The sequence below is a fragment of the Pipistrellus hanaki genome, assembly GCF_964339955.1.
Source record: "Pipistrellus hanaki genome assembly, chromosome: 1".
Classification (NCBI taxonomy): Eukaryota; Metazoa; Chordata; class Mammalia; order Chiroptera; family Vespertilionidae; genus Pipistrellus; species Pipistrellus hanaki.
In genome coordinates, this window is record NC_140503.1 from 30,103,996 (window position 1) to 30,129,389 (window position 25,394).

At 37.9% G+C, this 25,394-nt stretch overlaps 1 protein-coding gene across 1 annotated transcript in view; it reads left to right on the forward strand.

Annotated features, from left to right (window-relative positions):
• The window catches only part of KCNH5 (potassium voltage-gated channel subfamily H member 5), a 252,494-nt gene extending 227,369 nt beyond the window's left edge, over positions 1-25,125 (forward strand). Inside the window, exon 11 of the mRNA XM_084866422.1 lies at positions 19,973-25,125. Coding sequence (XP_084722548.1) covers positions 19,973-20,920 — 948 coding nt within the window. The 3' untranslated portion in view covers positions 20,921-25,125. The remainder of the gene's footprint in view (positions 1-19,972) is intronic.
• The last annotated feature ends 269 nt before the right edge of the window (positions 25,126-25,394 follow it).

Here is a 25,394-nt window from a genome sequence, read left to right on the forward strand (position 1 = left end):
TTTCCATATAGTGAAGAGTAATAACAGAAAAAGGAAGAGAAGGGATGAGTCATGTAATTTGGTTACGTGTGGTATTGAGTGTAGTAATTGATCTACAGTGGACATTACGGCTGTAAAGTTATTGATCTTGCTGTTTGGCAACCATTTTCCCCATAACTATCAAAGGTGATGAGCAAATCTTATCTATAGGAATCACTGCTTCTCGGGGAATACTTAAAATTAAATAACTATACTTTAGCAGCTACTTTATTTTGGCTTTAGTAAAAAAAAAAGATTTTTAAAAATCAGAAGATAATACTTTATCCTCATGTGTCTTCTTGCATACAATCCATTAAGACCAAAACTATATTTTCATTTAAAATGATAAAAGTAAATGCCTAGGAAAACAAAATATTCTTGAAATGTCTTGAAAGAAAAAAAGCCACACTTGATTTTCATGTAGAGTGTAGATTATTTTAATTTACTCTTTGATTTCAATTCTATAAAATAATATTTATATGACACTAAGAATAAATCAAAATGGAAATTCTCAGAGTCCTTCAGTTTCTTTGTAAAGTAACTGCCAGCTACTAGGATAAATGACGCCAAAATTTTAGTATTTTAACACAATAAGATTTAAATTCTCATTTATATATCAACCCAAAGCAAGCGTTTGGTGGGAGTTCTTCCATTGAGTGATTCAGATACCCAGGATCCTTCCAGTTTTTAAATGCATCATTGCTTCAATGCACTGGTCCTTACTTTTTTGCTGACAACAAAAGAATGGATCCTGCAGAGAATTGTATTTTCCCTGGACAGGATGCACTTTTGCTCAGATTTCCTTGACTAGAGCTCAGTCATATGACAGCTCCTATTCTAAAGGAGGCTAAGAAAGTGGTATTTAGTCTTGTGTACGGGAAGCAGAGGAAACAGTTGTGATAAATTGGCAATCTGCCATAGAGATTGCTATGTGTCTTACCCTTTTTTTACACCTAGAACACAGAGTGGACAATAGCAAGTCTCATCTAGGCATTGTTTCCAGCTCAAAGACTGCAACAAATTAAAACAGCATAAGGTTCTTTAGATGCATCATGCTCTTAGTTTTCTATGCCTCTTTGCCAGCTGTGTTTCTGCTCACAGCTCCTTACATCCCTTATAACTTTGGTGAATTCCTACTCATGATTCAAGATTCTGCTCAAGGGTTTCTAAGCTTTCCCCAAATCTCTACACCAGCAAAGTCATTGCCTTTACCTAATTGCTCTCATTAATCACTTCTTCCTCTAAGATCCTTTCCATTTTCCAATATCTCTAGTACTATAGCCTCTCTTATTTGGTGTGATAAGAATCAGAAATATTGCTAACACCAATAAAAAGAATGTAAATGACGTGGCCAGCATGCTTCAAAAAATCTTTAGATATAGCAATGTACTAACAACATCTATTTAAGGAAAATACTATCACTTTATTTACAAATAAAGAAAGTGAGGCACAAAAGGTTAAATAACCCACCCAGAATCACATAGATAATGAATATGTGAATCAAACCATATGACACCAGAGCTCATATTCTTATCAAAGCATTTCATGTAGTTTAAAATTAGTAGTTTAATAACTATGTTGGTTAGATGTTTTATTTCAACTTAAAACCTTAAAAATGCACATTGAATCACTGTTTTGAGGCATTAATAATCTTTTTTTAAAATAGAAAACATACCATCATATAGCCTCTGAAATGTCCAATTTTAGTTTGTTTTAGTGGAACAAGAGATTCTACTGGTAAACATATATACAACTAAATATTAAAAAAGCATGCAATTCAACTGATGGAAGTAGACTTTCACAGGTTAACTAGAGTTTCTGATCCTGTGGGCATCAGTCAGTGTGTTTTACAAAAAATGAGAGGTGGCGGTCAAACTAATCATGTTGATTAAGTGAAGGTCAAATAAAAATACACTGGTCTGTTTAGTAGCATGCAGTACAAATACCCAATAGGGTACGCATATCTAGAATATATAAAGAATTGTTTCAGATCCTCAAGAACAGAGACAGATATATGCATTTGCATATTATATTGAAAATCACCTGTTGATATACCTTGATTTTTTACCAGACTGTAAATTTAACTTATCCATCATTTGTATCCTCAGTATTTACAAGCCTGTAGGGAGGGGCTCCCATAAACCTTTGATGAAGTATAATACACTGAATTACCCCCATTGCATTGTAGTAATATACTAATGAAAGGGTCTATTCCTGCTATATCCTTGAGGGTAGGACAGAGTCTTATTTATTAAGTAAAATTTGATTGAAATAAAGCTCATACATAGAAAAGTATATAAGCCATAGTGTACTGCTTAGAGGAGTTTTATAATCTGAACCCATCCATGCAACCTAACTTGAGAACAGTACAGGGAATATGTAAGCCCATTCTCTCCAATCCTCAAGATTTAACTACTGTTCTGACTTTTAACACTTTAGTTTTACCTTTTTTATTTTTAGATTTAAATAAGTTGAATTATACATTATGTACTCATTTGTATCTTCTTTCACTTAATATTACTTTTGTAGGAATCCTTCATGTTGCCTGTAGTTGTAATTCATTAATATTCATTGTAGTGGTTTTTGTTGAGTGAATATACTTCAACATATCCCTTCTACTCTTGATAGACATCTGGGTTTCCATTTGAGGCTATTCTAAACAGTGTTTCTTCAACATCCAGATGTCTTTATATTTCAATATGTACAAATATTTTGAAAGGCGGTTATATACCCTCAAGTGAAATTCTTGAATCTTATTTATCCTTAGCTTTATTAGGTGCTCATGAAAGTTTTCTAAATGATTGAATAAATTCAAACACTGACCAACATCTTATTGAGTATTCAGTTTTTCTGCATTCTCATTAACACTTGTGGTTTTCTTTCCATTTCAGTTATTTTAGTGAGTGTTAAGGGTAACACATTGTAAATTACAATCCCTTGACAGCTACTTAAGATGACCACTGTTCCATATATGTAATATATATATATATATATATATATATATATATATATATTATTTTTTAAAATAAAATGTTCATTTTTCTATTGAACTTGTCTCTTTGTTCTTAAGTATTTGTAATAATCTTTTATATATTTTGGATATGAGTCCTCTTTTGAGTATTTGTATTGCATTTATTTCCTTTCACTCTAACTTGTCTTTGCTTCTCTTCAAATAATAAAAATACTTAATTTTATTGTAGTTTAACTTACTACCTTTTCTCCTGTATGATTACCCTTTTTGTTTGCAGTTTAAGAAATATTTTCTTACTCCAAATTATTGAAGATTTTTCTCTTTTACTTTCTTTTAATAGGTTTATGTTTCTTACCTTCCACAATTGGATCTATAATCTGTTTAGGGTTGATTTTTGTGTATAATGTGAGATACATACAGGACACCAGATATGCCAGTGCCTTGATTTTGGACTTGCCAACTTCCATAACTTTGAGAAATACATTTCTGTTGTTCATGAGCCACCAAGTTTTAGAAGTCTGAATGGATTAAGACATATGCTAATACTCTATTATCCTAATTACTATAATTTTTAAGAATAAAATATGGACAGTATAAGTCAGTTTTTTTGTTCTTATTAGATTGCTTTAGCTGTTGTGCTCATTTTGCATTTTTATATAAATTGTAGAATTAGCTTGTTAAGGTCTTTAAAAGATTCTACTAGGATTTAGATTTGTTATAATCAATCAATGATCAATTAGGGAATCATTTCTTCCATCTTAATATTAGTCTTCTAAACCATAAACATGGTATATCCCTGCATGTATTTAAGTCATTTTTTTTTTTTTTTATCTCTGTGCCTTATCTGTGCCTGGAACTCAGTTGACCCTCAAAATATGAACTCTCACATTCCCTCTTTTTCCACTCTTATGTCCTCAATCAAAGATGAACTCTCATATTTTCTCCTTTTATATCATGTGATCCTCAACTGAAAATAGTAAGTTCTGTCCTCAGAAATTACCTTTCCCTCAGAGTGAAAACTCTTTGAAGTATCAACTGGGCTAATGTAATTTGTGCTTTCTAAGAAACATGGCAAAAACTCTTCTCAAGTTACCTATATTATATTATTTATGTTAATAGAAGACAGAGCCTCCAATCATGGTAATATATGGAGTATGAGGTTCTTCGCAACAACACTAACAAAACTAGTTAATAATAAATAGAATATGACTGTGGAAGATCTGTCTTGACTATATAAAGATACTTCCAAAAAGTGAATAAGTAACATATTAGTTGTTTTAATTAACAAATGTTAGATTTGGTGCCAACTACATGGTTATATTTATACTAGGAGCCCAGTGTACGAAATTCATGCACTCAGGGAGGGGGTCCCCTCAGCCCAACTTGTGCCCTCTCACAGTCTGGGAGCCCTCAGGGATGTCCCTGACTGATGTCCCTTAGGCACACTCCTAAGCTATCAGTTGGATATGGGAGAGGCTGATGCCACTGCTGCTGCCCTCTCCAGCCATAAGCTCAGCTGGCTCAGGGCTTCTGGCTGAGCAGTGCTCCCCTGTGGGAGCTCACTGACCATTAAGGGGCAGCTCCTACATTGAGTGTCTTCCCCCTGGTGGTCAGTGCATATCTAAGCAACCAGTCATTCCACTGTTCAGTCAATTTGCATATAAGCCTTTTATTATATAGGACAGAAAGTTTCAAGTGAAGTATTCATGTACAATTTTTTTTCACAGTCTCTGCTCCAATGCTGTGCAGATATCTTTAATCAGTCTTCCCAGTGATGACTGTTGAGGTTGATTTTGTGGCCACTGCTGACTTTTTTTTTTTTTTTTTTTTAATTGAAGGATCCAGCTTTTGGCAATTGCTACGCTAAAGAAACAGCCACAGAGCTTCTCATACTCTACCTTGACTAGAATAACTAATTGTAATTTAGCACTGTAGGGACAGAGTTATTAGCTACTTCTTAACTCTAGACACTACAGTTCAATTTCTGGCCGGCAATGTTTGGAAGCAGAAACCTTAGTAATTAGCAACACATTTCCATTATCTCTCAGCACAGCATGTAAAGCAGTTGCCTCCAGTAGAAGCAAAATCAGAACACATGTATCCTAGATCTATATTTGTTACTGAGGGTCATAGAAGCCTCAGTAGAGTCTGATGCAAGGAATTTTTGACAGCTGTAAAATGAGGGAAGTGTGTTATCATCTGGCAAGAAGTTATGTTAGGAAACAGTTAAAGGGCATGCAGTAGATTGTCTTATTTCAAGGTGTTTGTTTGTTTATTTATTTATTTATTTTTAGCTTCAGGTACTGACCTTTTATTTCATATATTTAAAGTATGTTAATGCTGAATAGAAAACCTAAGTCTTACACCATCATCATTATTTAAAAGAACTAAAGTAAAAAATATGGACTTGCACACAAAGTAACGTAACTGATTAGAGCCCTGGCGATGACCGGGATTCTGGTCTCCACATGAGCTCTCATTGTTCTTTCTGTTAGGTACTCTAAATCTCAAGTCTAGAGCAGTGTTTTTCAACCTTTTTTGGGCAAAGGCACACTTGTTTCATGAAAAAAATCACGAGGCACACCACCATTAGAAAATGTTAAAAAATTTAACTCTGTGCCTACATTGACTATATATAAAGTAATTCTCTTGAATAGGAATCAAATAAACACAAAAAGTATTTTATAATTACTTTATTATGAAATATTAAGTAAACAAAATAGTGAAAAATTATAAAATTCTTGTCTTGTCTGCACCTACGGCACACCAGGCAACATCTCGCGGCACACTAGTGTGCCGCGGAACAGCGGTTGAAAAACGCTGGTCTAGAGGATCCTAAAAAGGAAGTTTTCATGTTGGAAGTGGCACTAGTCACCAATTCTGTTCCGAGTAGCCTTTTACTAAATTAAACATCAAGTAGTGTATATAATACACAACTTTGCATTATCTAAATGTATTGAACACATTCTTCATTTTGGAGTAGAGATGGTCCAAACAGGGAAAAGTCACTTGCATGGCTAATTTTGTTTCCATGGAAAGTTCAAAAGTTCAAGTGGTGAATGAAAGAGGAGAATTTTCTGCACTAGGTGAAGATATGCTATCCTTATGCCACTTGTTAGATATAATATTGATATCTGTTTTACATGGAGTAGCTCTGTCATCCTATTAAAATAGAGAATTGTTTACCTTAAATAGATCTTAACACAACTGATGTGTAGACGGGCTAATTGGATTTGGCAAGTTTATACAGATGGTCTGTGTCAGAGATAGTATTAAAATCCTTGCTTCTTAATGGACACCCCAATACTTTACAAAAACATTTCACTGCACACTTTTTAAAAATATATTTTTATTGATTTCAGAGAGGAAGAAAGAGGGAGAAAGAAATAGAAACATCAAAGATGAGAGAGAACCACTGGTCAGCTGCCTCCTGTATGCCCCCTACTGGGAATCGAGCCTGCAACCCTGGGCATGTGCTCTGACCAGGAATCAAACTGTGACCTCCTGTTCATTGGTCCACGCCCAACCACTGAACAACACTGGCCTGTCTTACTGCACATTTTGATGTAGAATTAAGAGCTATGTCACGAGGGAATTGGAGAGTGGATTTAGAAACCAGGAAAAAAAGGTCGAGGACCAACTGTGAATGACTGGTTGTATATCCATTGCCTAATCACTTTAACTCTTCTGAGTTTCAGCTGTCAAATTTCACAAAATGAAGAAATACCCTAGAATTATTTCCTTTTATATAAATTTGATTCCAACTATAAAATATTGAAAAATTAATCTATTATGTAGACTAGCCACATATTTCTAAATCTGTCTAAAAGATAATACTCCAATAGAAAAAAAACCAGACTATATTTCTTAGCAGTGAAGAAATTGTATGTAATCTTGAGTAAAAGCTGCATTATTTTCTAGATATCAAATGCAAAAAGTAACACGTTTTTATTTTATTTATTTATTTTCTAAATCAATCTTTATTGTTCATATTATTACAAAAGTTCCTCATTTCTTCCCCCCTCCACCAGGTTCCCACCCCACCCTCTGCCCTTTCCCCACCCCACATTGTCCTCATCCATAGGTGCACAGTTTATGTTCAGTCTCTTTCTGAATCCACCACTCCCCCCTCCCCCCGAGAATTGTCAGTCCATTCCCCTCCTGTATCTCTGATTCTATTATAATCAACAGTTAATATTGTTCATCAGGTTTTTTAATTTCCTTGTTTTTTTTTAATTAATAAACTTTTATATATATATTTTTTAATATATTTTATTGATTTTTTACAGAGAGGAAGGGAGAGGGATAGAGAGCTAGAAATGAGAGAGAAACATCCACCAGCTGCCTCTTGCACATCCCCTACTGGGGATGTGCCCGCAACCCAGGTACATGCCCTTGACCTGAATCGAACCCGGGGACCTTTCAGTCCACAGACCGACACTCTACCACTGAGCCAAACCGGTTTCGGCAAATTAATAAACTTTTATATTTTTAAGAATAAATTTTAAAATCTAATAATTTTAAACCTTGTTTTTTCTGCCCTGTGAACTGAGAAGCAAACTTGTTTACATGTAAACTTGCCCTTAGGCTATCAAAAGGCATAGCCATTCAAATGTAAATGAACACATTGTTTAAAGATAGCTGCTGGCTGGAATTGGATTACCTGTTCTGGGTGGGAAGGGCTTGTCCTCCCCTTTCTCCATTAAAATTAAGGTGTTAGCTTTAAAACCTCTTTTTGGCAAAAGACCTTAAACTTTCAGAACTTTAAATTTTCAGGTAGTAAATCAATTACTTAGCATTTTCTCAAATCAATAATATCTCCACATGTCCAAGGATATACTTCACACATAAGACACTTCCAAATAGATGAACCAACCTCATCCAGACCCCACACAAGGCACTCACAGATCAACACCTCAGTGCTACAACAACTTAACACATCCAGATCTAAGCCTTCATCACTTGATTCAGCAGACCCTCAAGTTCCCACAAAAGTTTCCAGCCATGTCTGAGAGGCAGCCCTGGGGCAGGGGCAGGCGAGGAGTGAGCTGTTCCGGGCCTGGCTGCTCCGGGCCTGGCCTCTGTTGCTCCAGGCTGCTCCACAACCAGCTGCTCCGGGTCTGGCTGCTCCTGACCCGGCTGCTCTGGGTCCGGCTGCTCGGGGCCTGGCCTCTGGGCCTGGCGCTCCCAGCCTGGCTGCTGCTGCTCCAGGCCTGGCCGCTCACGACCCGGTTGCTCTGGGCCCAGCTGCCCCAGGCCTGGCTGCTCCGGGCCTGGCTGCTGCTGCTCTGGGGCCTGGCTGCTGTTGCTCCAGGCCTGGCTGCCACTGCCCTGGGCCTGGCCACTCTGGGCCTGGCCGCCGCCACAACAACATTCTGTCTTTTATTTATTTATTTATTTATTTTTTAAACTCATTTATGTTGCAGTGTTGGCTGCTGAGTTGAGTTCTGTCTTAATTTTCGATTTTTCAAGATCTTTGTATTCTTTCTTAAGTATAATAATTTTACTATCTTTTTGCCATAACTTGATTTCTTCACATTAAAAACTTCTTCGGTTTCTTCCTCCTCGTCCTGGAGAGTCAGCAGTCTGGCCTGCGGCGCCCCTTTGTTCTCCTTGGCCTCCTGTGTGGCTTCAGCCTGTTGCTGGGGTCGGCACTACCCAGGAAGCAGCCCCTGGCCTCTGCTCCATGGCCGGCGATCAGCGGTCAAGGGCCCAGCAGCACCTCCCCCCCAGGGGCCCTGTCCCTCAGCTCCTTGCAGGTGCCCGGCTGCGCCTCCCGCTCCTCATCATGCTCCTCCCAGCCTGGAGCCTTTGTCTCCTTCCCCCCAGGCAAGTCTAGCATCAGAGTCAACAGTCTGTCCTCTGCAAGCAATGTGCGGGACTCCAGGGCTCTGCCTTTCGCTGCTCCCCTGGGATTCCGTCTCACAGCCCCGTCTCCCTCTGTTTGAGCCTGGGTCCCCAGGGTCTGGCCTAGCGCTGCGGACTGGGGTTCATCCCAGTCCGGAGCTTTTATTTCCTTCCCGCTAGGGAATGCCAGCCAGGTACTCAGCCTCCCCCTCCTCTCCAGCTCCGTCCTCTCCGTGCACGCAGTGTGTCCCCATACCTTAGGTTTTCACAGCTCCTCTGATTTTCCTTCTGGTTTTCTCTTTCCTTCTTGTTGTAGAATTTTCAGTCAGTCGACTTCCTGTAGCTCTGGGCAATGTCCATTTTATATTTTAGTTGTATTTTATTGAAATTGTTGTGTGCACCTGTGGCCAGGTGTCTACCTGTGCAGCCATCCTGGATCCTCCGAAACCACATTGGTAACACGTTTTTAAATAAACATGTCAGATATTATTTTGCAAACAAAAGCTGCAGAAATTGTTTTTATGATGAAAAAAAAATCCTTAAAAGGATTATAACTGCCCTATCTGAGTAATTGTTCTCCTTGAGGCTCACAAATTTTCTTACAAGGCGAAAGCTAAGGCCACATGTTAGCCGTGTACCTGGGGACAAAGGAATAGTGTCACCTGAGATCTAGTAGGTAATATAGTTGAAAGTGCATTGTAAGCTACATAACAAAATTACACATAGCATTTGGAGTGCTGGCATGGAATAGCAGAAGGAACATTGGAATGGCCATTAAGAAATAGATTTCAGTCCCAGAGTGGCCATTTGCTGGCTAAGTGAGCGTAGGCAAGTCACATAACTTCTCTGACCCTCATTGGTCAAATAGGGATTATCATAATGGCCCTGCCTGATTTATAGAGTTGTGGGGAGAAAATGAGATATCTATGCTAACGTGGGTTGTAAAATGGATCGATTTTGCCAAATGTTAAATAATGTTATTTTCTACTTGCATACTAGAGTCCCATTACATATTCATGTATATACACCTCTCTCTCTGTGTCAAACTTCCAGCCTGGAGTCAGGACTTTTGGCTTATTCCATTATTAAAGTGATTCACCCTCCTTTTTCATTTCATATCCTTCTCCTAGGCCTTTGGTCCTTCAAATATAATCCTTTGCATCTCTTTTGAATTTAGTTTAGGAATCAGTCTTTCAGTCCAGTAGACCCAGGTTGGAAACCCTACGTTGTTATTCATTGGCTGTATAGACTGAGGGGAAGTTTTTAAAACCTCTTTAAGCCTTGGTTTTTCCATCTATAAAATGGATCATTGTGCAAATTAAATGAGCAAATAAGCCATGGGAAGTATTTAATGCAGTTCCCCTAATTCTGGTGTTTTTATTGCAATTATTCTAAGATGGAAGCAATTGCTACTCTGGCCAGCATAATTAAGTTCTTCACGACAGTGTAGTCAAATGGGTCACTTATGGGACTGGGGCTGTGTTCTTACATATCCAACAAAGCAAAACGGTGATGCTTTTCTCTATCAGTTTTGTTCCTTTGAACTTGAGTGTGCTAAAATTCTATGCTGAGAATTTAGGGGGAAAAAGAATATTCTAAATGTGAAAATGCTAATAAGTTGGTGGCAATTGTAGTGATACTAGATATTAGCTTATATAGTAAGAGTGGGGCTCTGCCACCATTTATTCTAAAATGTGTGGTATTGACTTAGTAGGAGTCAAATAAGTAAGGAAATTGATATTTCAGACTTAGAAGGGTGGAGACAAGTAATTTTCAGTGACAAACCATTTAGTGAAATTGCTACCTGTGATGACCTTCTAATGCTATGGCTCTTTTGAAAGATGTTGGAAAGCAGAATATCACTAATGAGTGGTGTTTGGGGCTGGTTACATTTAATAAGCCATGAGAAGATGACCTCAGGCAAGTGTTAGCTGGCTTATACGCAAATATGGAAAAGAGTCAAGAATAGAGGGTTGGGGGGTTGGGGGTTGAAAAATAAGATTGAAAATTCATTGCATAGAAAAGCCCTTTAAGACTGTGGTTGTCAACCTTTCGGACCTCACAGACACTACCAGTGGTCCATGGACCACTGATTGGCGACTGCAGCTTTAAGACTCAGTTTTGTAGCAAAGATCAGGTAGTGAAAGCTATCTCCCACCAAGCCCTGTTGGCATCAATGTAACTGCCAGTATGGAGAGAGATGGAGACAGTGACATGAGGCCAAGAAAGCAAAGGATTAAATCAGGCTTGAGAATCATGTCAAAGAAAGAACTTTTTGTGAGGTTGCAGTATATGGAATTCACTGTGAATAGATCAGAAACTGACTAAAATTCCTGAGAGCATTTTATTGCTACAGAAACCACAAGTGTGCTCTTAAGAAATGGTTTCACTGTGTGAGCACAAAACCGAACCTTAGGCTCCCAAATTTGCATAGACAAAAAGTAGCTGAAATAAGACAAACTCTTCAATCCCTGTATCAGGTCTGACGATAGAATAATATGGACAAAAAAGATGTTCTAAAACGATGGAATCAGGAGCCACAGAAAACAATGAGAGGTAGCAGACTAAGAGACTAAGAGACTAATAAAGGAGTTTCCCCTACTCCCTGTAAGGGGGCCCTTCAAGACTTGGCTGGCAAATTTCAGCATTGCTCTATACCAGTGTCTGCTGAGCCTCTCAGCCATTGGTCCCTGCCCCCTCTGATGGGAGTGTTTGGTCAGTCATCCTATGCCTCTCCACTGTTGTATATTGTGCATGGGGGTATATGCCGGTGTGTATCTGGTGGGAGAGGGGGGTGGATAACATGTCCTTCTCGTTTGTGTATTACCATTCCAGGCTTCCTCATCTCAGAAGATGGCAGTTATTTATCCTTTCACTTATTAGACTAAAGACAGTCGTCTTCAAAAATTTCCTCTTTTTCTCTCAAATTGTCTATGTGGCCCATCAGCAAACCTTGTCAAATTTACTGGCAAAATAAATCCAGAATCTGACCACTTATTACCTCCATTTCTGCCTCCTCCTTGGTCTAAGTCACCATTATGACTCACATGAACTATGCAAAAACAAAAACAAAAACAAATAACAAAAACAAATGAGTTACTCTGCCTCTATCTATCCTTCCCACCTGACAGCTTATTTCCCCACAGCAGCCTGGGGGTCCTTTCCCATGCCTTTCCCTCATGTTAAAATCCAGTGTCTGGCCTCATACCCAACCTCCTCTCCCATCACTCTCTCCATGTTTACTAGCACCCACTTTGTCCTCCTTACTGATTCTCAGATATAGGTAGCATTCTCTCACCTGAGGGTCCCCACTCTCCATGCTGTCTGCATGACCTGCTTCTTCATTCCATGACTCTCTGTGCTCAAATATCTCTTCCTCACAGAGACCTCACCCCTCAGCCATTCTCTATGCCCTTACACTATTTTTCTTTGTGGCTCACAACACCTTCTGACATTATAAGAAATATCTAAAGGGTGTTGTGTTGTTTACTAATGTCTATCAAACTCCAAATCAGAGAGTGGAACATGGTAGGAGTGATATATTGTGATGGATATCTTGTTTGCTGCTAAATATAATGATATATTGTGAATGGATATCTTGTTTGCTGCTGCATCTCAGCATTAACAAGTGTCACAGAGTAAGTGCTGCAGAATAGATTGGACCCAGTTCCACTCGGTGCATTAAGAGAAAGTCTCCTAGCAGGGGGCTTTGTGGGTGCTCAGCCTGTGCAGCTGTACAGGGCCTTGCACTGAGAAGTGCCCTGCTCCTGGTTTAATGCTCGGCTGTTACTATCGTGAAATTCATTGATTTGAACAGAGAGCCCTGCTTGGTTCTGTTTTAAATATATTTTTATTGATTTCACAAAGGGGGGGGAGGGAGAGAGAGAGAGGAGAGAGAGAGAGAGAGAGAGAGAGAGAGAGAGAGAGAGAGAGAGAGAGAGATCAATGAAGGAAAAGAATCATTGATTGTTTCCTGCACATGGGATTAAGGCTGAAACCCGAGCTTGTCCATTTATGGGAAGGGGCTCCAGCACCAAGAGATTCCTGGACAGTGGACCCTTTGCTTCTAAAAGGGTTTTGGTGTTCACGGTTTGGTTATGTCCCAGTCCTTTGGTTCTGTGTGACCAGCATCCAGAGCTTCCATTCCATGTTATAGCTGGTTGTAGTTTAGTGTTTTGTCCAGGTTTAGTCCATGGATCCATTGTGGGAGTCCCACAGGCTGTGCTTGAGGTGGGCACAAGGAAGAGCAGCCTCCTGCGACAGGAGTCCAAAGAGGGCCCAGGGTGTGTGTGTGTGTGTGTGTGTGTGTGTGTGTGTGTGTGTGTGTGTGAGAGAGAGAGAGAGAGAGAGAGAGAGAGAGAGAGAGAGAGAGAGAGAGAACTTCCTTTTGTTTGAAAGTTTAAATATTTAGGTTTCTTCTGCTTGAAGTGGCCACATCCATTCTGACCACTAATTTGTTCCCATGTATGAATGGCAGACAGTTAGGCACCTTGTCTCTCAGACCATATTGGGCATTCATCTAAACTGCCTTTGCCCAGTCTCCTTCCCTATCAATCAGCAGGGAGCAGACTTGGAAAGTGTTTAATGCACTTTTTGGTAAAGCTGTAGACATGGCATGCCCATACTCTTTGGTCTTCCTTTGATTCTTTCCTGTTTGAGCTGGTTTTGCAGTTATACTTGCCCTTGGAGAGCTTAAAGATGTATGAGTGGCCTAAGTAAAGCAAGGCCACTCTTTCAGAAACAGTTTGATGAGTCATCCTTACTCTTCCGTCACACATCTGAATTTGTTGAATGGCCATCAGCCACAGCTCCATCACTGTGGCCTTTGTTAGAAAGAGCTTATAGCCTCTGATCTGGAAATGACAATGTGTTTAATAAATATAAGTCTTTGTCGTATTAGTTTAGGTTGTAATGGAGCGAAAGGACTAGAGTTGGGATTAGTGATTAAGTTTATAGAAATAGTAAAAAGAAGCAAAGAACCAAACCAACTCGACCCCATGAGTCAGATGAACGGAGCAGCTGCTTGACCACATGCACCTACAAATTCATAGTCAGTTCTCCAGACTCACAGATCCAGAAAGCGATGGGCCATTTGAGAGAAAACACCGCTGTTATCCTCCTTCAAATTATAAACCACTGAATCTATGTGATTAAACAAATTATTCTAACCTTTTTTTTTCCCCCCTGGCCTTTATGGGATTTCAAAGTTAAATACACATTCAATTTATTCCATTTTGATATCACTTTTATAATCAAATGTCCTACTTTTGAAATGGAAAGCTCAGTTGGCCATGTTCCCTGTTAAGTTTTAGGAGCTTTTATCATTTAAATGAATTAAACCTTCCAGCATGGGCTTCACAGGACATAATGAAGCATGGAGAAGAAAAGCTTAAATGAAATAAACCTCTCTGATCATAGGAATAGTACATGCTATTGTGCATTCTACCAATAGATGTGTGACAGGAATCAGCCTGATTCATGATTTTTCTTTTTAAATTTTGCCCTCAATTTTATATCGTGTTCATCAGCTATTTAATTAGCCATTGGTGAGAGGAATGAGGGGAGACAGAGTACATCAAGTGCAAGGGCTCTTAGAGAGAAAAACATCCAAATTTGGATATTTTTTTTAAAAAAATTTAAATTATTTATTGTTGAAAGTATTAGATATGTCTCCTTTTTTCTCCAGCTGCTCCTATCTCCTAGCAATGCCCTCACTCCTCTACTGTCTGTGCCCATTGGTTAAGCTTATATGCATACATACAAGTCCTTTGGTTGATCTCACAATTGGATTTTTAAAGGCTGATTTCTTTCAATACCATATTGATAACCATGTGTATACATTTTTTACATGGTTTAATTCATTTATGTTGCTTTCCTATGAACTTCAGTCAGATCTTTTAACATTTTTAAAAACTATTTTTGGGGTGGGTGGGTTGTTTTTGTTTTCTAGAAATAAATCATCATCATTTCCATGTAATAATTGTGTAAAATTTATATAGTTAATGTATTGAATTAACAGGGAACATTATGCTTCTGTATGACACCTTGTCCACACAAGATTCAATTGGATTATGAAACTCTTAATAAGTTTGCAGATTCTTCCAGCTTCCAAAGAGTAGTATGCAGATTTTTTTTTTTAAATTCAAATAGGAGCTTGCTAATTTTTAGGGGTTTACTAAATAAAATGTATCAATCTTCCATTCTGTTACTAAGTTGAACTATTTTATGATATGCATTATTAAATAGTTAAAAGTAAAAGGCACCTCTTAAAAGGAAAGATTCTGCAGAATACATTTGAGAATGCTCATAAAGGTAATGTAGAATAATTGCCATGCTCTTTTTATGATGAAATGTAGCTCTTTAGTAATAAAAATACATTGTTATTCAAATGTAGAGATAGGGTCATAAAGTTATCTTCAAAACTATGAGGATTTAGAGAGAGGCCTATCACTTTTAATGTTTTTGAAATATAGTGAATTTCTTTAGGTATCCCTACTGTTTTATTTTCTTATTTGTAACATAATGCATTCTTTGTAACAAGACAGAACACAAAGCTATTATACTTTACAGACAAGACGTGGATCAAGTGGTGGTGGCATCTGAATAGATTATTAGTCTTTAATCCTTGTAAACATGATAAAATCATCTTTTTATCTTTTTCTTTGTTTTTAATTTTAGTGCTTATATTCTCTAACTCACATTAAGAAAGTGTTGTATTGCCATCAGCTGAAAAATAAGTTCTTAATGGGTGTTATTACATCCTTACAATGAAACTGTTCTGACTCAGGTTCTTTAAAGACTGTTTTGTGGGTTGAAGTTCTGGTCCTGGATTACAAACGAGGAAATAGGGATGGGCGGGCATTAAGATTAACTGCAGTTGTGGGGATTCTTTGATCTGCCAAAGGTCATTTGGATATTTATAACATCATTCATGGGCCACACAAAATTATCAACTTAAAAATTAACTGTTAGGTTTGGTCAAACATATAATTAACTCGCCCTTAATGCCTTGGCAGGGCCAGACCGAATGATTTCCTGGGCCTTATACTGCCAGTGGGCTGGGCACTCCCCACCCCTGAATTATAATACATATAGCATTGATTATTGTTTAGACTAAGAGTGCAAAATAATAAAAGAAATATAAAACAATTTTCCTGTCTGCAATATTTTTGATTTGTCGACTGATCACAAACATGTATTTGCTGAGTGTATGAAAGGGTTATTGATTTGATAAATAACATTTATTTATTGAGGTCTTTCAAGGTAACAGACACTGTTGTAGGCATGAGAGATACAGCAGTTAACAAAACAAAGGTCCCTGTCCCCACAAACAAATGAATTTAGGTATTAGTGTTATCTGTGTCCCCACCTAGTACCCGTGGAAGTGGAGTTCCTGGGATGCTGCAAGGAAAGGAATTTCCTGAGACTTGCATGGAGGAGGAGTGAATTTTTTTCCTGTGGAATTAACTCCCTGGCTTTCCAATGTCCCATTTCTCTCCATCTGCCATGGAAAAAGTCCAGTCTTGTCTTCAGCAGGGCTAGAATTAAGGCACAGAAACTCTGTTTTAGTCCAGCATCTGGCCAGTTTAGCTTGTGTCCCAGCTGCTATCCATTGTATGTGGGGTTCACATGGCCACGGGCTGTGCTGCTGCTTAAGAGCACACGGTGGGTGCAGGTCATGGTGCAAGAGGGTGCAATAGGGAACAAGAAGCAAGAGATAGAGGGAAATCCTTTGTCTGGGGAGTATGACCAGAGCTTAACTGGTTAACCCTTCAAGATTTCACACCTTTGCAGTGTCTCTATCCCCCAGCCAAGTATCTTCTTCCCAGATTAGACAGACAGATTAAGAACCTTCCCTACTTTATCCCTGCTTCACTGCACATGCACCCATCTCCTGCTTTGTTGGACCCCTTCCCCGAGCGATCTGCAGGGAATGGACTGGTGGTTCTGTGGGGAGTGTGAAGTTGAAGCTTCCTGATGAAGCTGTCCAGATGACCATGATTATCATCTCAGGCCTTTCCTTTGCTCTCTTTCTGTTATTAATATTATTAACTAGCCAATAACATTATCAATAATATTAACATTAATGGGGTCAAAGATGGTATAGGGAAAAGCACATTGTTTGACCCTCTCTGCTCCCTGCCTTTCATAAATGTTATACATTTAATATATGTAGAAGCAAGTTAAAAGAAAATGCAAGGGCTTCCTTGAAGGGAACAAGAAGCTACAAATGGTGGCAGGTATTTGACTGCTGGGAGAGTAAGCAGGCCTACTGCCTTTGTCTAGGAGAGTGAGGAGAGTTTGGAGACTGTCTCCTTTAAGCCTCTCTTCAGCCCTTTTTGTCAAGGATGTCAGTTACTCAACAAGCACAGGGATGGTTCTCCATGGCAACTGCTTTGTGATGCATTCCCTGTTGGGTATAAAACTCCCGATTTCATCCACTTAACTATCTGTGTCTTCACAAGGTCCAGAAGGAAGTGTCAGTGTTACCCTAAGAGATGCAGTGAAGAATAACTGTTTGGAATCCGACTCCTTGGATTTGTATCCTGGTCACTGACCAGTTGTGTGAGCCCAGGCAAACCACTCACACTTTCTGCACCTTATTTTGCTGTTCTGTAACATGAGAATAATAGGACTTATTGCACAGAGGAGTTACAACAGTTCGATTAGAAAATAAATATGTAGACAATCTCTTTGTTATATGTAAAATTCTTATAACTATTTCTCAATTAGTCACAATTTCTCTTCTGCAGTCACAATATACATGATAAATTTAGTCTCCTTTAACAAACTCCATCTAATCCAATGTTTTTTTTTAAAGTTAATTTTGTTTTAAAAGCCTGATGATAGTAAACAGTTGATCCAAACTAAGTGTTATTGTTTTCAGTGAGGCTCCAGTTCAAATTCTGTAGCTTGGGTAGGACATTACATATAGCAAACAAAATAAAGAACCACCCAGTGAAATTTAAGTTTCAAGTAAACAATGAATAGTTTTTAAAGTATTGTACAAATATGTTCAAATAAATAATGTACACATTTTTCAGTGTAAGTATGTCCTAAATATTGCAAAAATATCCTGCATTTTATTTGGCATCCCGGTGTCAGGCACCAACCCTGCTCCACTGAGAGTTTGAATAGATTCCTTTTTCCCAAATGGGAAGGCTATTGTCACTTCCCAAATGGGAAGACTAGTGCATCACGGCTACATCTATCAGAGGCTAAGTAACAACCTTTAAAACAAATAAGCAAAAAAGGTAGGAATTGAGTATGAAGGAGGATGTGGCCAGTTATTTGCGTCAGTCTCCTCATGTCAGTTCATAGACCCAAAGTGAGTACATTTTCGGTGACAGGGGATGAACAGGAATAAAGTATCTATGTTTCCACGTTTGGGTCTGTCTGGTCCCAGTGAGTGTTAATATCTTAAAGTCTTAGAACAAGCTCTGTTTACTTAGGAAGTGTAAGACACATGTCAGCCCTTTGAAAGACCTCTAAGCACACAGGTTGGTGCTTTGATATCAGACTTGGAGATTAGTATTGCATCTTTTTTAAAAAGTGCCTTTAGAATGGGGGGGGAAAATGTTCTGGTCTTTGCAGACAGTTATTACATTTAGAAAATATTTATTTTAAATTTCAAATTATTAGTACATGATAAGCTGCTTTTAGTGCCTCAATCTCAATTTTTGAGATGTTCTCTTAGAGAAGTGCTATCTCCTTGACTTTTTTCTGTTAACAGTGACCATCATTAGTTTTGGCTTCTGCTATAAAATCAATGATTATGTGTTACTCCTGGAAACTGCTGAATCTTCAAGAGGTGATGAAAATGGTTTCAAATACAAAGTGTTTTATGAGAGTTCAAGGGAGAGAAACAACTTTTTTTTTTTTTAGTGTCTTTCATTTGCCTGGGACTCTGTAATTCTCATATATTTCTAATCTAACCAACAATTTAATCAGAGGGGGTAGTGAAGGTAAGTTATTTTTCTATTATCATAAAATTGTATGATGCTAAAAGCACTTCATCTCACTTCCTTTTGAATTTTCCTTACAGCCTTCTCCTGCAGTTATTTTGTTCTTCAGCAAAAAATCTCATACTATTAAATTCTCTTCTAACTCTGATAATGTAAGGGGTAATGTCCTATATATTTTGATATTTTTTTATTTTTATTGAAATTATACATTCCCAGTATTATTTTTTAAATGTGTGTGTGTATTTTTTTTTCATGAAAGTTTGCTAATTTATTTATGGATACTCATCTAACATCACATATACTACATATTTAGTTTTATGTTTAAAATGTAAAAAAATATTGGAATTTGAATATTCCATCCTCCCACTCAGTGAAAGTCTCACCTGGACAAAGTCCTTACTTATGTTTGCGTATTTTAGTTGTGTGAGGATCATGAGTTTTCAAATTATTCAATTGATAGATAGCAGCTTGAAATCAAGTGTATATATTCAGGTGATAGTTACCTTCCAGAAACTTTTTTTTATAGATCCAAGTTCTGCCCTCTGGAGCTATATGAATACATTTAATTCTTCCTCATGCCCAACTCAGGTCCTTTGTTAATAACCTGTCTAACTTCTCAATACTTTTAAACCCTGGAAATCTTACTATTTAATTCTTAAACGGGATGTATTAAAGTAGTTTTGAATCATATATATATATATATATATATATGTATGAAAAAATCATATATATATATATATATATATATATATATATTTATAACATGCAAAACAGTGACACATCACAAATACATTTAAGAGATAAATATATATTTCTTCACTCAAATATGTATATAAACATATGCATATACTAACATATTTAGTATAATGTATACTAAAATATTTTCCATTAAATAGGAACATGAACTTGAAAGGCAGTATCTCTATTCAGTTGTTTCTTCACTACATTCACCCTAGAATTAAGTAAGCTCTGTAATCTTAGTCAGTGGCCCTATGTTGAGTTTTAAGTAACTGCGTGTGTTAAATAGTACGGGAATATTTTTTCCCTTCAGAAATGACCTTGCCCTGTGGTACAGGGTTTCCTCTGTAAAACCAAGCACATCTGTATGCTGTCACACGGTTACAAATTCATGTGTTTCTATCGTGTTTTCCATGTCTCTGCCCCACCACAGATCATTTTCCGTAAAATCAGCGATGTGAAGAAGGAGGAGGAGGAGCGCCTTCGGCAGAAGAATGAAGTCACGCTCAGCATCCCCGTGGATCACCCGGTCAGAAAGCTCTTCCAGAAGTTCAAGCAGCAGAAGGAGCTGCGGAACCAGGGCTCCTCGCAGAGCGACCCCGAGCGGAACCAGCTCCAGGTAGAGAGCCGCTCCTTACAGAATGGAGCCTCCATCACGGGCACCAGTGTGGTCACGGTGTCACAGATCACACCCATCCAGACATCTCTGGCCTTCGTGAGGACCAGCGAGTCCCTCAAGCAGAACAACCGCGAGGCCATGGAGCTCAAGCCCAACGGCGGTGCTGACGCCAAATGTCTCAAAGTCAACAGCCCCGTGAGAATGAAGAACGGGAATGGGAAGGGTTGGCTCCGACTCAAGAACAATATGGGGGCCCAGGAGGAGAAAAAGGAAGACTGGAATAATGTCACCAAAGCCGAGTCTATGGGGCTATTGTCAGAGGACCCCAAGGGCAGCGACTCGGAGAACAGCGTGACCAAAAATCCGCTAAGGAAGACAGATTCTTGTGACAGTGGGATTACAAAAAGTGACCTTCGTTTGGATAAGGCTGGGGAGGTGCGAAGCCCGCTGGAGCACAGCCCCATTCAGGCTGAGGCCAAACACCCCTTTTATCCCATCCCCGAGCAGGCCTTACAGACCACACTGCAGGAAGTCAAACATGAACTCAAGGAGGACATCCAGCTGCTGAGCTGCAGAATGACTGCCCTGGAGAAGCAGGTGGCAGAAATTTTAAAAATACTCTCGGAAAAAAGTGCGCCCCAGACCTCTTCTCCGGAATCCCAAACGCCACTCCAAGTACCTCCCCAAATACCATGCCAGGATATTTTTAGTGTTTCCAGGCCTGAGTCACCTGAATCTGACAAAGGTGAAATCCACTTTTAATATATATTATACATATATATTTGTTAATATCTCAAAGACAGTATATACATCTATATACAGAATGTGTATATACAGTATATACATATATATTTTCACTTGCTTTCAATATGATGAACCCAATATGGATTTTGATATGTAAATATTGCATGTCCAGCTGGATTCTGGCCTGCCAAAGATGATTATTAAAAACATAGGTATTGCTTGTACATTATGCAGTTGACTGCATGCACACTTTACTTTTATTTATAATCTCTATTCTGTAATTTTTTTAAAAAAATATGATTTTTGTTAATCAAGGCAATGTAATATTTGAAGAATCAGGGTCCCACCTGCCAATGTTGCCATGACGAATTTGATCTCAGGCTGAGTCGACTGCACTGTCATTTCCTCACTGTTCTGTTGAGTTAACATTATAGATTAATGCCAAGGAAGAGTTCAACTTTGCAAGCTGTTAGGACCATTTCATGATCTCTTTCCTTAGGATATTTTTCTGTAACTGAGAGTTAGGTTATTTTCCCCCAAAAGGCAACATTTTCGCGACTTAAAGGACTGTTTTGTTGCCTGAATCAGATAGCATTATGGAGTATTGAAAATTTATTGCTATGGGTTTTGTGCATGAATTGCATTTTTGCTCAATTATACCTCTTCTTTTTCAACATTATATTTAGATCGTAATCATTAACGTCTATGTAAGGAAATCCCTATCCCCTCCGTCTTGGAGAACAGCTGCCATCTTGTAAGCTGATTTTATCAATCCCATAAACACGAAACTCTCAATATAGTGTATACTATTATAGAAATACTGCACCACAGGGTAAAAGGGCCTTTTAACCATTCCTGTTAGAGACGCTGATCTTCTGAAGGTGATGTATGCTCTAAAGTTATGTTTCTAAAACTTATTCAAGGGTGAAGTTAAAAGCCTCTTAACAAAGAAAGAAACAAAAAATATTTAAGTAGTTATATCAAAATTTTAACTATAATGACTTAAATAAAAAAGAATGTAAAACAGACAAGTTTTGTAGCTTATCTATCACTTAGGAGGAATGAAACACAGGGACAGAATTGCTCACACACAATTCTTACTGTGTGTAGCAACAACATATGAAATGTGGTTTAAAAACCCAGAAACAAGAAGTAGGTGTTAAAATGCTCAACTCAGATAACTGCTTTTCTATAATTTTATTCTGGTTACAGTTTTCTAAAGCTTTTTTGCACACAGTTCTACTGCTTGACTTCTGCTGAATTCATAGGCTCCTGAGGCTCAGGCAGATCTCTTAGGAAAGGGGAGTACTAGAGACTGAATTCCAGAGTCTTTTGGGTCACAAATCCTCTTAGAAAGTGCCTACTATCAACTAAAAAAAAAAGTCACAAAGAGTTGTGTATAGCTAATCCTTTAAATGCTATGTATTGGGAATCAAATATTCATTTCTAAGAACACTGGAGAATTTATTTCTTTTGACTAAAGGATATTTTGTAAAGTTGGTTAGAGAGACTTACTTTTGAATTGGTGCATGCCTGACATTTAACAGTGGGAGCAGGGCAGTTAATGTTTGCATCAGGTTGAAAATACATACCAATTGAATGTGTACATTATCGGACCATCTGTCCCAAAAATGAAAGTAAAATCAAAGGAGATATTTTGATCAATTGTACCCATTTTTATGAGCTTTTCTACCTATCTCACAGTATCCATAACAAAACCACCAGAACCAAAAGTTATCACAGTTAGACTGGAGAAGTGCAGAACAAAGTAATTTATTTAAAAAGTTGATATTTTAGAATATGTAATAAAACTTCATATGCCCTCAAGATGTGCCTCTTTCATTCAGGGGTCTCAGAACAGATGTTCTGTGCCATGGGTTCCATTTTCCTCCCTTTATGCCCATAACTTCCATGACCAATAATGGAAGTTTTCAGGGGACGATGTCTCCATGCTATGCTACAATATCTACCTACTGTAGGCACGTGAAAATGAGGTAATCATGGTATGAAACAGGGATGGGGAAACATCTGACTAATGGGCTGTGTATAAGGTCCACAAAACCATTTAGTCTGGTTCGGCCAAGGTATTAGGGGTGAGTGAATTGAATGTTTGACCAAACATAACAGGCTAATTTTTAAGTTGATAAATTTGCATGGTCCATGAATGATGTTATAAATATCTAAGTGGCCTTTGGCAGAAAAAAAAAAAAGGTTCCCCACCCCTGCTGTGAGGTATCAGCCTTGAAAATGGGATTTTGTTGCTTTCATGGTGAGGATGGTACCTTTTTCTTGACCTCTGACATTTATTGAATTTCAGGGTACTTTTCTACTTAACTAAATGTGAGACAAGCTCTACTTAACTAAATGTGAGCTAAGCTTTTTAAAGGCAGATGAGTGGTAAAAATAATCTGAGTACAGAAAATGGTCAGTTTGACTTTAGCCATGTGCTTCAACAAAAAACATTTGTTATAAAGCAGTAAGAGAATGACTGTGAAACAGCCAGCCAGTGTAAAGCTGCAATCCATGCCTTTGCATATTAGAGGTGCATATACTTGCTGTGTGCTGGCACTGACTCAAAGTTTCTTCAAATTGACCTATAATATTATTGTTCACATGTACCGGAAAAGAAACGTAAGGTGTTTGAACTACTACAAGTGTCACAAAGGGGAGAAATGTATCAATTGCTTATTTCTGGTACCGTTATGACTATTATTTTACAGCCACCTCTGTTCCAGCTTGCATGACATGACAAGCTGCCGAATGCACTCTGCTGTGTCAGCAGGAATGCACGTGTTGAACAAACAGTGTACATAGAGTAATCTTTTAGGTTCCCTCATTCCTTAGTTCTTACCAGTTGAACTTACTCAGATTTGAATGAAGGGTGAGCACCTGCTTGAATATGTGCTATAATAACACAATCACGTTCTGTGTTGCCTCAACCAGCATAAACTGTAGATTCCCTTTGGGGGGACCAGATGACTGCATGTTTTATTCTTACACTGTATAGATGCTCTTGGTGCATCCACAATAAAATTTTTACTATTATATTTCTGAACAATGCACTAATAGGAATACATAGAAATGTATTTAAAATCTAAACGTTTTCCAAAGTAACTTACACACCTTCATTATTTTTCTATGGTAATATATAAGATCGGATGCTGTACCCTGGGCAGGTGGGTGTAACACAATAGTGAAAGTCAAACAAAGAAGGAAATGTGAGCTGTGCATCATAATGGCAAGTTTTATGAGTCTGTTTTAGGATATTATTGCACTAAATGTGATCTGGTAGATAAAGGAGCTTATGATAAAAGACAAATAGGCACACGAAAGGCAGATGACAAAGTTGATAGTGTTCCACATTGACATAAGTAGAACTTAGGATGGTTTTGGCCTAGATGTTGAAGAGAGACAATACTTCATTGTTAAAATGGAAAACTTTTATTATTGACACTGGTTTCATCTCACATTAAATATAAAAAACATAAATGTCCCAAGAATTTCATAAAAAATTATGTAGATCAGATAATTAGAAAAATTGGGGTTTTAAATTGCTCCTAAGAAAACAAATGTACTCCTGGAGTACCCAGCACTTTAATAGGAATATGAATGATGACCACTAACACAAGTGCCATTTTGAAATTTAATCTTATTTAAATTTGCATTAAAAGCTGTGATTTTAATGCAAATCACAGCTTCCCTTAAACTTAAGATTTTGTTCACCTATGAGATCTGGCCCATATGTTGTTCTATTTTTAATAAATTCTTTCAGAAAACATTTTTTTAAATTAGTCTTTAGAGTAATGACTGTTTTAGAAGTGTGCACTGGCTGGTACTGGTGAAATTATTTGTCATTCTTAATGAATTGTACTATCTTGTATAATTTTTATCTTCTAAGCTATTTTATCTATCTCTTTTCCAAAATTTTATGTAGCTAATGAGAACATTTCTCTAGAATGTACATACATACATGGACAACTTTAAAATAATAATATTTTAATGATGTGAATGTTGTGTTTTAATACTTTGTTATCTAAGAGTATTGCTCTCGTGGTCTTGATGGAAAGGGATAGAGAAAAGTTCAGTCTTATGGAAAACAATTTGTCTGTGGTTCTGAACCTAGATTTGCCATAAATGCAGTGTATCTTTGGGTAAGATACTGTTGTTTTTGTTTTTGATATGTTCTGGACTTCAATTTCCCCACCAATAAATAATAAAATGAAGAGCTGCTCCCTTCTTATATCAAAATAATGTTATTTTCCGGCGTATAAGACAACTTTTGAAACGAAAAAAAGTCAACCGAAAATCGGGGGCAAAAGACCAAAATTGCACAAAAATTACCTGCAGATCTTGACGGCAAAGTAAGTCTTTTCTTTGAAGTGGGGGGTAGTCTTATACAGCGAATATAGGCCTAAACCCATGTTTTAACTGTAAAATTAGGGGGTCGTCTTATACACCGGAAAATAATGTAGGTGATGAAAATCATCTTCCT